Source organism: Phoenix dactylifera, chromosome 1 (genome assembly GCF_051530095.1).
Source record: "Phoenix dactylifera cultivar Ajwa chromosome 1, Ajwa_hap1_PhDact_Kaust_v1.1, whole genome shotgun sequence".
NCBI classification, from domain to species: domain Eukaryota; kingdom Viridiplantae; phylum Streptophyta; class Magnoliopsida; order Arecales; family Arecaceae; genus Phoenix; species Phoenix dactylifera.
The window spans coordinates 24,437,772-24,451,261 of record NC_143190.1 but is presented as its reverse complement, the minus strand read 5'-3'; the positions used below and the strand labels follow the sequence as shown (position 1 = coordinate 24,451,261).

The 13,490-nt window shown below is 34.4% G+C and overlaps 1 protein-coding gene across 1 annotated transcript; it reads right to left on the bottom strand.

Annotated features, from left to right (window-relative positions):
• Window positions 1-1,274: 1,274 nt before the first annotated feature.
• LOC148715120 (uncharacterized) lies at window positions 1,275-2,268 on the bottom strand. The gene is made up of 2 exons (XM_088719095.2): window positions 2,114-2,268; window positions 1,275-2,073 (listed from the first exon to the last, which is right to left on the bottom strand). Exons 1-2 carry the CDS (start codon window positions 2,266-2,268, stop codon window positions 1,488-1,490), a joined length of 741 nt encoding a protein of 246 aa, XP_088575221.2. The 3' UTR covers window positions 1,275-1,487.
• Window positions 2,269-13,490: the final 11,222 nt, after the last annotated feature.

The window sequence follows — 13,490 nt, the reverse complement described above, 5'->3', positions numbered from 1 at the left end:
AGTTGGTTCAAATATGTCCATGTACAGAAGCTCTAAGGGTCTAGTTGTGGACACAACATTTTTAGATTTGAAAAAAGCTCTGGTCTGTTTTCCTAGTTGGCATGCAGAGCAGATTTTATCTTTTTCAAATGATAATTTAGGTAAGCCGAAAACAAGTTCTTTTCGGATAAGTTTTGAAATTAAATCCATGCTTGCATGAGCTAATTTTCGATGCCATAACCAGCTAGTCTCACTATTTTTGGTTTTCATAGCTACCAAACAATCCATGTTTTTCATGAGTATTAGATCTAAGTCAACTATATACACATTTCCATGTCTATGTCAAGTAAATATTATACCACTGTCATTAGTACTTAAAACTAAGCACATAGATGATTCAAAAGTCACAACATATCATTTATTATAGAATTGACTGATGTTTAGCAAATTATGTTTTAATCCATCTACCAATAAAATATTTTCAATAAAAGTTGTTGGAGTGATCCGAATATTACCATTACCAATGATTTTGCCTTTACCATTATCACCATAGGTAACCATTCCTCCATCTTTCTTTTTGAGGAACATGAATTGGAATTCATCCCCTGTCATGTGTCTAGAGCACCCACTGTCCAAATACCATTTTCTGTTTGATGCTTGGGATGCTAGACATACCTGCAAAATAGAAATTTAATTCTTTATCTTTGGTACCCAAGCTTTCTTGGGTCCTTGAATGTTAGCAATGATAGTTTCCTTTGGAACCCATATCTTCTTAATTGAAACATTGCTCATAAGATTCTGGCTTATAGGATTGCATATAGCGTATTTCTGTTTCAGTTTGTCTAATTTGAATAGTGCAAATTTTGGTTGAATATAAGTTGGCTTCACAAATATATTTTTCAATAATTTCCATTTTCTCCAAGGATTATATCCTAAACCAGTTTTATCATAGACAGCTTTCTGACTTTCAAGAATTACATTTAATTTCTCAAAACTTAGGGTGAATTTGTCCACTATAGGTTTCAATTTTCCAACTTCTTTAGCTAACTTCTAATTTTTTTCATGTAGTTCCTTCTCATTATCCAGAAGCAGAACATTTTCTTTTTCCAATGATTGGTTCTTAATCTTTAGCTCCTTATTCTTTAAACTAAGCTTTTTATATTCAATTATAAGCTCAGAAAAAGCATCCTGAAGTTCATCAAAAGTGAAATCATATTTAGTATTCAAATATACCTCATTTTTGTGTACCATTAGACAGATTTGTAGCTTCTTGTTGCTGTTCTTCTTCTCCAGAGCTAGATTCATCACTGTCACTCCAAGTAGCCAGCATGGCTTTCTTCCTTAACCTTTTCGGAGCCTTTTTCAATAGAGGACAGTCAGTTCTGAAGTATCCTGATTTTTTGCACTCGTAGCAAACATATTGCTCCTTATGATTGTTTTCTTTATTTTGCTCCTCTTTGATTACAGACCTTTTCTTGAAGTTTTCTCTATTTCTTCTGAAAAATTTTCTAAACCTTCTTGTAATCAGGGCCCTCACTGTTGTCGGATTCAGAATCCTCACTCTCATCTTCATGTAGAGTGGACTTAAAAGCAATGGTTCTGCGCTTCTTGGGTTCGTCCTCCTCAAGGTTCTGTTTTATTGAAAGTTCATGAGTCATTAAGGAACCCAGCAGTTCTTCCAGTGGGAGAGATTTGAGATCTTTGGCTTCTTGGATGGCAGTGACCTTTGCTTCCCATGCTCTAGGAAGAGACCTAAGAATTTTTCGAACAAGATCACTATTAGAGTAAGATCTACCAAGGCTTTTCAAGTCGTTTATAATATCAGTGAATCTAGTAAACATTTTAGTTATAGACTCACTGTTTTCCATTTTAAATAATTCATATTTATGTACTAACATACTGATTTTACATTTTTTGATCTGGTTAGTGCCTTCATATGTAACTTCCAGCCTATCCCAGATTTCTTTAGTAGTCATGCAAGTAGATATACGATTAAACTCATTTGCATCTAAAGAACAGTAAAGAACATTCATGGCTTTTGCATTCAACTGAGCCATTTTTTTATCATGGTCATCCCACTCAAATTCAGGTTTGAATAAGGTGATGCCATCAATAATCCAGCCTATCCCATTCTTTTATCATGTGAGGTCTATTGACAATAACAGTCCATAAATTATAGTCAAGTACTTGAATAAAAATGCGCATACGAGCTTTCCAATAAGTAAAGTTTGTGCCATTGAAAAGAGGTGGTCTGTTGGTAGATTGCCCTTCGGCAATATAGGATCCCATGGTGGCTGCTATAACCTTTAACTCTTGATTGTTAGATCAAAAAGTTACTATGAGTACCAGGCTCTGATACCACTTGTTGCCCAGAGGTGCAGTCCAAGAGGAGGGATGAATTGGGTCTTTTAAAAAAATTAATAGCGTAAAGTGAATGAGTTATAATAATCCTCTAATCACTTATAGATTTAGCAGCGGAATTAAAGTTGCACAAATAAAGCAGTGAAATAATATGTGAAAAACAGTTAAAGATATGCAGTGGAGGAAGAGAAATAAACCACACATGCAAATACCAGAATTTATAGTAGTTCAGTGCACTCCCAGCACCTACATCCACTCCCCAAGCCTAGCTTGAGATTTCACTATAACTCAGCATATTACAACCTGATTGTTTTTCGGGCTCACAATCAAAAATCCAGTTGGTTTTCCCAGGCAACCAACCGAAAATCTATCACGGTTTGTTTTCTGGGCTCATAAACAACCCAGTTGGTTTTCAGACAAACTAACCAAAAACTTTACACCGTTTATTTTTCCGGGCTCACAAACAATCTAGTTGGTTTTCAGACAAACCAACCAAAAACTTTACACCGTTTGTTTTTCTGGGCTCACGAACAACCCAGTTGGTTTCAGATAAACCAACCATAAGCTATTTTTCTTACTGAATATTTCCGATTCAGCAACTTCCAATCAAGGCTCGGAAGAGCTTTTATAAGTTTCAGACAATGAAACTGTTACAGGAACAAATAATCCACATAAATGAATGTTGTAACCAGAAAACTTAAAGCTTCAGAATATATGGAATGAATCAATAAAAATAAAAGCTGAAGCCGATGAAGAAGTTGGCTGTGGAAGAATGTCCTAATGCTTGAACAGTAGCTCTTCTCAATGCAGTGAGAAGCTTCAACTGATTTTCTTACAGGAGTAAGTTTCAGATGAATACTGGTGAGGATGATGAACTCTTTAGCTTTTTCCTTCTCTTTCTTTTGTGGAAACTTTTTTTTTTTACTTGACAGAATATTTTTCTCTTTTCTTGTTGTTTTCCTTTTAAGGTTTCCTTGAATTTATAGACGAGTTCTTCAGAGGAATTTGAATTCCTTTCTTTTCGTTCTGATGGGAATCTTTTCTGTTACAGAAGAAGACAAAAGTTGTTGCAAGCTTCCCGTTGTGGTCCCAGCAGTACAGGGGTCGACTCATGTAACTCAGGGGTCGACTCATGTTTATCCTGAGTTGGCACTTCAAGATATTGAGATGGCTCTTGCTGTTATAACTTGAAAGGGTCGACTCATCTTCTTCAGGAGTCGCCTCTTTAAACACAAGGATCGACTCATCTTCTTCAGAAGTCGCCTCTTTAAACACAAGGGTCGACTCATCCAATAATTTTTCTGTCTGACGCTGGGACTGAACTGGGGTCGACTCTTCAAACGCAAAGGTCGACTCTTCAATTTCGGAGGTCGACTCATTTGGAACAAGGATCGACTCTTCAAACTTTGTCTCAGGCTGTAAAAGCTCTCTATTTAATTTGAACTGTACAAGAGTCGACTCATATTTTGCGAGGGTCGACTCATTGATCATGCCACTTGAAGAAAACATGCCAGAATCAACTCAAACTTGTCCTTTTTGCTTAGGGGGTTGACTCAAGTTTTTCAAACAGAAAACTTTAGACTTCATCTTTGATCTCCATGGATTAGATTAAGATCATTTTCCTTTTAGAACATATCCAATGAAGTGTTTGTGAAGAACTAATGATTTTGCAGTGCTTCATTTCTTTTGATTTTTCTTGACTTATATAAAACTTCACAATTAAGCCAACATCATTAGTACACAACATCATCTCAAGTATTTTGTAATTATCAAAATTCATCCTTTAGGGGAAAGTAATGATTTTGTAGTGCTTCATTACACTACCATTTGAAGAAGATGGATATGGATAGGGATAAGATATATTTTAGGCTACAGTAGGAGAAATCTATGTTAACACTACTCCTAAGGTACTAGTAAGTAAAGTATAAGATAAAAGTAAAGCTAAGGTAAGGATAACATAGAATTCATTGAAAAATTGGATGACGAAAAAAAGGTCATATATGGAGTATAACTCCATTATACTAGGATATAGTAATTGCCTACTCCGATGGCTACTACCTATGTCTGCCCTCAACTCCTAATAATTCTGATAACTAATACTAGCTATCCTCTCTCTACTCATGTTCACTAGAATGACCAGACCTCGCACCTCCTATTAGATTGATAATTATACTTGCTCAGCCTTAGTTCATCACTAGCTTTTATTCGGCCTTTCCATAACAATATACTCCGACTGTGAATATATTCAGTTCTTTAGAACCACATTTTCTAGATGACTCGATGTCAACCCTAAAGGATGAATTTTGATGATTACAAAACATTTGAGATAATGTTGTGTACTAATGATGTTGGCTTAATTGTGAAGTTCTATAAGTCAAGAAAAATCAGAAGAAATGAAGCACTGCAAAATTATTGTCCTTAATTCTTCATGAACAGTTTATTGGATATGTTATAAAAGGAAAATGATCATAATACAATCCATGAAGATCAAAGATGAAGTCTAAAGTTTTCTGTTTGAGAAACTTGAGTCGATCCCTAAGCAAAAAGGACAAGTTTGAGTTGACCCTAGCACGTTTTCTTCAAGTGGCATAGTCAATGAGTCGATCCTCGCTAAACATGAGTTGACCCTTATATAGTTCAAAGTAAACAGAGAGCTTTTACCGTCCGAGACAAGATTTGAAGAGTCGACCCTTATTCCAAATGAGTCGACCCCCGACATTGAAGAGTCGACCCTTGTGTTTGAAGAGTCGACCCCAGTTTAGTCTCAGTGTTGGCCAAAAAAATTATTGGATGAGTCGACCCTTGTGTTTAAAGAGGCGACTCCTGAAGAGGATGAGTAGACCCTTTGAAGTTACAACAACAAAAGCCATCTCAATATCTTGAAGTGTCGACCCAGGATAAACATGAGTCGACCCCTAAGTTACATGAGTCGACCCCTGTACTGCTGGGACAACAACAGGAAGCTTGTAACAATTTTTGTCTTCTTCTATAATAGAAAAGATTTCCATCAGAACAGAAAGAAAGAAATTCAAATCCCTCTGATGAACTCGTCTGTAAATTGAAGGGAACCTCAAAAAGGAAAGATAACCAGGAAAGAAACATAATCAAAGAAAAGAGACCACAAGAATCAAAAAGAGAGAAAAAAAAAGTTGAAAAGTTCATCATCCTCATCGACATTCGTCAGAAATCTTTTTCTGTGAGAAAATTAGTCGAAGCTTCTCATTGCATCAAGAAGAGCTGGTGTTCAAGCATTGAGACACTCTTCCACAGCCAACCTATTTATCAGCTTCAACTTTTATTTCTATTGATTTATTCTATATTCTCTGAAGCTTTGAGTTTTCTGGTTACAATAATCATTTATTTGGATTATCTGTTGCTGTAACAGTTTCACTGTCTGAAACTTGTAAAGGCTCTTACAAGCCTTGATTAGAAGTTGCTGAATTGGGAGTATTCAGCAAGGAAAAAGTTTTTGGTTGGTTTGTTTGGAAACCACTGGGTTGTTTGTGAGTCCGGAAAAACAAACGGTGTAAAGTTTTTGGTTAGTTTGTCTGAAAACCAACTGGGTTGTTTGTGAGCCCAGAAAAACAAATGGTGGTAGGTTTTCGGTTGGTTGCCTGAAAAAACCAATTGAGTTTTTGATTGTGAGCCTGAAAAACAATGAGGCTGTAATCTATTGGATTATAGTGAAATCTCAAGCGTGGCTTGGAAAGTGGATGTAGGTGCTGGGAGTGCACCGAACCACTATATATCCTTGTGCTTGTGTGTGACTTGCTTCTCCTCTTCCACTGCATATTTCTAACTGCATTCCTCATCTTAATTCACTGATTTATTTGTGCAACTTTAATTCTACTGCTAAATATCTAAGTTACTAGAAGATTTCAGTAACTCATTCATATCACGTTATTAATTTTAAAAAATCCAATTCACCCCCCTCTTGGGCTGCACCTCTGGGCAACAAGTGGTATCAAAGCCAGGTTCTCACAGTAACTTTTTGATCTAACAATCAAGAGTTAAAGGTCATGGCAGCCTCTATGGAAACTTCTATTGCCGAAGGGCAATCTACCAACAGACCACCTTTTTTCAATGGCATAAACTTTACTTATTGGAAAGCACGTATGTGTATTTTTATTTAAGCACTTGACTATGATTTATGGACTGTTACTGTTAATGGACCTCACACACCAACTAAGATTATTGATGGCATCACCTTATTCAAACCTGAAATTGAATGGGATGACCATGATAAAATAATAGCTTAGCTGAATGCAAAAGCCATGAATGTTCTTTACTGTTCTTTAGATGCAAATGAGTTTAATCGTATATTTATTTGCATGAATGCTAAAGAAATCTGGGATAGGCTAGAAGTTACACATGAAGGCACTAATTAGGTCAAAGAATCTAAAATCAGTATGCTAGTGCATAAATATGAATTATTTAAAATGAAAAACAGTGAGTCTATAACTGAAATATTTACTAGATTCACTGATATTATAAACGGCTTGAAAAGCCTTGGTAGATCTTACTCTAACAGTGATCTTGTTTAAAAAATTCTTAGGTCTCTTTCTAGAGCATGGGAAGCAAAGGTCACTGCCATCCAAAAAGCCAAAGATCTCAACTCTCTCCCACTGAAAGAACTGCTGAGAGGATAAATCCAAGAAGCACAGAACTATTGCTCTTAAGTCCACTCTACATGAAGATGAGAGCGAGGATTCTGAATCTGACAATAGTGAGAAAATGACCTTGATTACAAGAAAGTTCAGAAAGTTTTTTAGAAGAAATAGAGAAAACTTCAAGAAAAGGTCTGTAATCAAGAGGGAGCAAAGCAAGAAAAATAATCATAAGGAGCAATATATTTGCTATGAGTGTAAAAAGCCATGACACTTCAGAACTGACTATCCCTTATTAAAAAAGGCTTCGAAAAAATTGAAAAAGAAAGCTATGCTGGCTACTTGGATAGTGATGACTCCAGCTCTGGAGAAGAAGAACAGCAACAAGAAGCTGCAAATCTGTGTCTAATGGCACATGAAAATGAGGTATACTTAGATACTAAATATGATTTCACTTTTGATGAACATCAAGATGCTTTTTCTAAGCTAATAATTGAATATAAAAAATTTAGCTTAAAGAATAAGGAACTGAAAATTAAGAATCAATCCTTAGAAAAAAAATGCTCTGCTTCTAAAAAATGAAAAGGAACTGCATAAAGAAAATCAAAATCTAGCTGAAGAAGTTGATAAACTGAAATCGATAGTAGATAAATTCATCCTAAGCTCTGAGAAATTAAATCTAATTCTTCAAAGTCACAGAGTTGTCATTGACAAGGCTAGATTAGGATATTAAATAAAATAGAAATTACTGAAAAACATGTTTGTAAAACCAACTTATACTCAACCAAAATCTGCACGATTTAAGTTAGACAAATTGAAACAAAAATACACTGCATGCAATCCTAAAAGCCAGAATCTTGAAAGTAATGTTTCAATTAAAAAGATATGAATTCTAAAAGGAAGTATTATTGCTAACCTTCAAGGACCTAAGAGAGCTTGGGTACCTAAGATAAAAGCCTAAATTCTATTCTGAGGAGTGTCTAGTATCCCATGAATCAAACAGAAGATGGTTTTGGATAGTGGATGCTCTAAACACATGACAGAGAATGAATCCCAATTCATGTCCCTCAAAAAGAAAGATGGAGGAATGGTTACCTTTGGTGATAATGGTAAAGGCAAAATCATTGGTATTGGTAAAATTTGGATCACTCCAACAACTTTTATTAAAAATATTTTATTAATAGATGGATTAAAACATAATTTACTAAGCATTAGTCAATTCTGTGATAAAGGATATGTTGTAACTTTTGAATCATCTATGTGCTTAGTTTCTAGTACTAATGACAATGGCATAATATTTACTGGATATAGACATAAAAATGTGTATTTGGTTGATTTAGATCAAATACTCATGAAAAACATGGATTGTTTGGTAGCTATAAAAACCAAAAATAGTGAGACTAGCTGGTTATGGCATCGAAATTTAGCTCATGCAAGCATGAACTTAATTTCAAAGCTTATTAGAAAAGAACTTATTTTTGGATTGCCTAAACTGATTTTTGAAAAAGACAAAATTTGTACTACATGTCAATTAGGAAAACAAACCACAACTTCTTTCACATCTAAAAATGTTGTCTCCACAACTAGACCTTTAGAGCTTCAGCACATGGACTTATTTGGACCAACTAGGACTGCAATCCTAGGTGGAAAATATTATGGCTATGTTATTGTAGATGATTTTTCTAGATATACATAGGTTCTATTTTTAAAACACAAAAATGAAGCATTTTCAGCATTTACTAAACTGTATAAAAAGATTTCAAATGAATATGGACTGCAAACTATCAAAATTAGAAGTGATCATGGAACTGAATTTGAAAATCATGACTTTGAAAATTTCTACACAAAAAATGGTATTGATCATAACTTTTCTGCACCAAGAACACCATAGTAGAATGGAGTTGTAGAAAGAAAAAATAGAACTCTTACTGAAATGGCTAGGATAATGCTATGTGAAAGCAACTTATCTAAGTACTTTTGGGCCGAAGCTATAAACACAGCCTGTCATGTCCTTAATAGAGTTACTATTAGATCTATTTTAAAAAAAACCCCTTATGAGCTTTTGAAAAACAAGAAACCAAATTTTTCATATTTTCATGTTTTTGGTTGCAATTGTTTTGTTCTAAATAATAGTAAAGACAACTTGGAAAAGTTTGATTCCAAATCAGATGAAGTTATTTTTCATGGATATTCTTCATCAAGCAAAGCATATAGAATATTCAACAAGAGAACTTTAGTTGTTGAAGAATCAATACATATTATTTTTGATGAATCTAATGACCTTTCTTCAAGAAAGAATGTAGATCTTGATGATGATGCAGGAGAACTCAATAAAGAAATCAAAGAATTAACTCTAAAGGATGTCTCTGCATCTGAAAATTCAAAACATGATGAAAATCAAGAAGAAGAAGAATAAATACTTAAAGGTAAAACTAGTCTACCAAAAGAATGGAGGTATGCACCCAGTCATCCTAGAGACTTAATAATTGATGATCTTTCACATGGCATTAGGATTAGATCTTCTATTAGAGATGTTTGTAATCACCTTGCATTTGTTTCTCAAATAGAACCAAAATCTTTTGAAGAAGCTGAAAAAGATAACAACCACCATCTCAAACTGAATTTAAAACAGATAGTCCCCGCACCACGCCACAGAACGAGATAGCTAACGGATTCCATAGGAAGAGAACGAAGAACATTGGTTAATAGCTATGCAAGAAGAATTAAATCAATTTAGAATAAATAATGTTTGGAATTTGGTTAGAAGACCTGAAAATATTTCTGTAATTGGGACAAAATGGGTTTTCAGAAATAAATTAAATGAAGATGGCATTGTAATTAGAAATAAGGCTAGATTAGTTGCTAAAGGATATAATCAAGAAGAAGGAATTGATTTTGATGAAACCTTTGCACCCATAGCTAGACTTGAAGCTATTAGGTTGTTACTTGCATTTGCATGTTTTATGGACTTCAAATTATTCCAAATGGATGTCAAAAGTGCATTTCTAAATGGTTTTATAACTGAAGAAGTTTATGTAGAACAGCCACCTGGCTTTAAAACTCATAAAGTTCCAAATCATGTTTTTAAATTGAATAAAGCATTTTATGGCTTGAAGCAAGCTCCTAGAGCTTGGTATGATTGATTAAACAACTTTTTAATAAAGAGTAATTTTTCAAGAGAAAATGTTGATAAAACTCTGTTTATTAAAAAAAAATGCTGATATCCTGATTGTTCAAATATATGTTGATGATATTATATTTGGTGCTATTCATGAAAGTTTATGTGAAGAATTTGCTAAGCTCATGCAAAGTGAGTTCGAGATGAGTTTGATGGGTGAACTCAACTTCTTCCGTAGACTTCAAATCAAGCAAACAAGAGATGGAATCTTCATCTGCCAAAGCAAATACATAAAGAAAATCTTAAAGAAGTTTGGTATAGAAGATTCAAAATCATTAGGTACTCCTATGAGCCTCTCTTGTAAATTAGAAAAAAGATGAGCATGGTAAATCTTTTGATTCAAAGCTGTATAGAGGAATGATCGGTTCTCTACTTTATCTTACAGCAAGTAGACCTAATATAATGCATAGTATTTGCATGTGTGCAAGATATCAAGTAAATCCTAAAGAATCACACTTTATTGCTGTTAAAAGAATACTAAGATACTTACAAGGAACTCAGCAGTTAGGTTTATGGTACTCTAAAGTATCTACAATTGACTTAATTGGATATTCAGATGCTGATTTTGCTGGTTATAGATTAAACAGATAAAGTACAAGTGGAACTTGTCAATTTCTTGGAACAAATTTAATCTCTTGGTTTAGCAAGAAGCAAAATTCCGCAACACTATCTGCAGCTGAGACTGAATATATTGCTGCAAGAATTTGATGTGCCCAAATCCTATGGATTAAGCAACAACTCGAGGACTATGGCATAAAACAAAATAAAATTTCTATAAGGTGTGACAACATTAGTGCGACTAAAAATTCCGTACGACACTCAAGATCTAAACATATAGAAATCATACATTATTTCATAAGAGATCATGCTCAAAATGGGGATATAAAAATAGAATTTATAAATACTGATAAACAAATTATAGATATTTTCACTAAACCTCTTAATGAAGAAGTCTTTTGTAAATTTAGAGGTGAATTATGCATTTGTGATCCATTTTGATGACTGAATATGAATGGTAAATTGCATATTTTGATTGATTATTATTGGTTGAATTTTAGTTGATTTGATATGTGGGTCGCAATTGATTTTTAAATCTTATTTAAAGATATTTTATCTCTTGAACTGTTTGAGGAGACGACTCATGTGAATGAGGAGTCGACTCATGTAGTAAGGGACAACTCATAAGTTAAAAGAATCGACCCCTAATCTATAGGAAACGACTCATAAGTTAAATGAGTCGACTAAAATGGTACTATTTGAAATGAATTTTAAGAACGTTCTTTCTCTGAAATGTTGAACCTGAAACGTTTCATTCCCTTTAGAATGTTTTCAGCTTTCAAACACTCTTTCAAACAAAAAAACCTCCAAAACCCTAGAAATCCTTTTCGAGGTCCCGATTGATCTTCCAATGGTGAGAAGAAAGCAACTCACATCCGGACCAAAGAGAAAGAGTATCACTCTGCAAACTAAGAGGAGAACAAAAGCTAGGGCAGAGAAAGCCGTGAATCCACAAAGACAAGAAACGTCGCCACCTCAGCCCGATTCGACCACTCTGTCACCTCCATCTTCGATTTTAAAGCAAGGTCCCCTCTCCATAAGAAATATCTCCACCGGAAGAAGAGTGGATTATGAGTTTTTGGAGAAGGAGAACTTCCCACTAGCTCAAAATCTAAAGGAGATGGGTTGGGAGTACTTATGTTCACTGAATGTGCCGACCTACCTAGACTTGGTACGAGAGTTTTACAACAATGCAAGATTTGGGCAAGGTCAGATCTCATCCAAGGTTAAAGATATTTCTATCTTAATTTCTGAAGAAATTCTTAGGGATTCTCTTCGGATTCCCAATGATGGAGAGAATGGAGATCATTTAGAGAATAGAAAAGAAGGAATAAGCACCATTCTGAATAGAGAAGTCACAAAAGATTGGACTGAAGTCAGTGCCAATCAATTAAATGCAGAGATGCGTTTGTTGCATCACATGATCAACAAGATGCTATTCCCGAAGACAGGAAAATTTGATCATGTCAAAGAAAGAGACATACTAATTATGCATCATGTGTATCAAGGATTGCCACTGAACCTACCCTGCTTGATGATTAGATACATGGAGACATAAGGACAGAGAAAGGGAGCTTCACTTCCCTATGGTATGGTTCTGACATTAGTCTTCATTTACTTCAATGTGATTCTAGAAGGGGAGACCAAGAAGGAATTGCTGTACTCAGATGTTCTATAATGACAAATCATGGAAGAGAATGGGATTTGTCAAAGCTGAAGGAAAATGGATTCATAAAGGGAAAGAAATTCAAGATGAAAGTGGTCAAGACACTCTAACACCACTTAAAGGCAAAACAATCCCTACTCAAGCACCTCTAAAAGAGCCTCCAGTCAATCAACCTCCTCCAATCCAAAGATCCTTAGATCCTCCACTAAGACTTGAGAAGTAGTAGTTAAAATTTATTGGAGATAACATCATAAAAGCACTGTTCAATTCTGGAGTCTGCTGGAATTCAGTGATTGATCTCACTGACTTGGTAAAAGAAGTAAAAGTGGAACTTCAAGGATTGAGGCAACTCGCAGCTAATCAATAGAGGAGAATTATTGAAATTGAAGAATACTTGAAAGAACAAAAAAATTCTCTTCAAGGTTTTCTACAAGAACTGAAAGAAGAGCACACTCAGCTTTCAGTCTCTCTCTCTGCACTGAATAACAAGATTGATAAGCTGATAGAAGAGAAAGAGGAAGATCAGTCTAGACCTTCATCTTCAAAACCCTAAACCTAGACTGACCCATCCTTAGATTTTTAACCCTTCCAAAAGCTTTTTGTATTGTGTTTATTTTTAAATATTCATACCTTTTTGACACAATCGATTGATGATTATTAATAGTATTTTGATTTATCAAGTGTACTTCATTTATCAATTGCAATGAATACTTATCTTTCTTGAAATATATGTTTTCTTGAATTGTATGCTGTTCTGATATATTAAAAATATATTGAGTCTGATACCTTCTCTCCTTAACATAACTGTTAATTAATCCTTAATTTTTAAACTCACAAAAAGAGGAAATTTGAAATCATTTTTTTCCTTCCTTTTGTTGATGACAAAAAGAGGGAGATATGTGAAAAGAATTCCAAACTGAGATGAGAAAAGAAGAAAAGAATTCCAAAGTATATATAACATCAATGGTAATATATAGGGGGAGATTTAAATAGTAATATATATATATATGGTAATGCTACTGCCAAGAAAAATCTTAAGAAAAAAAGAAGAAAAAGAACTCTGTGTAATTTAAATGTTTGTAACTGATAGGGGGAGATTTTCTCATCAACTTGTTGAAATTATGCTTATATCTCTAAATGT

What these genes read in the sequence shown, in the direction of transcription:
- LOC148715120 (XM_088719095.2), bottom strand. Translation starts at nt 2,268, where the DNA reads ATGGGATCCTATATTGCCGAAGGGCAATCTACCAACAGACCACCTCTT. An exon ending in AATAGACCTCACATGATAAA is followed by an intron (nt 2,074 to 2,113) that starts AGAATGGGATAG and finishes CATCACCTTATT; the next exon opens with CAAACCTGAATTTGAGTGGG.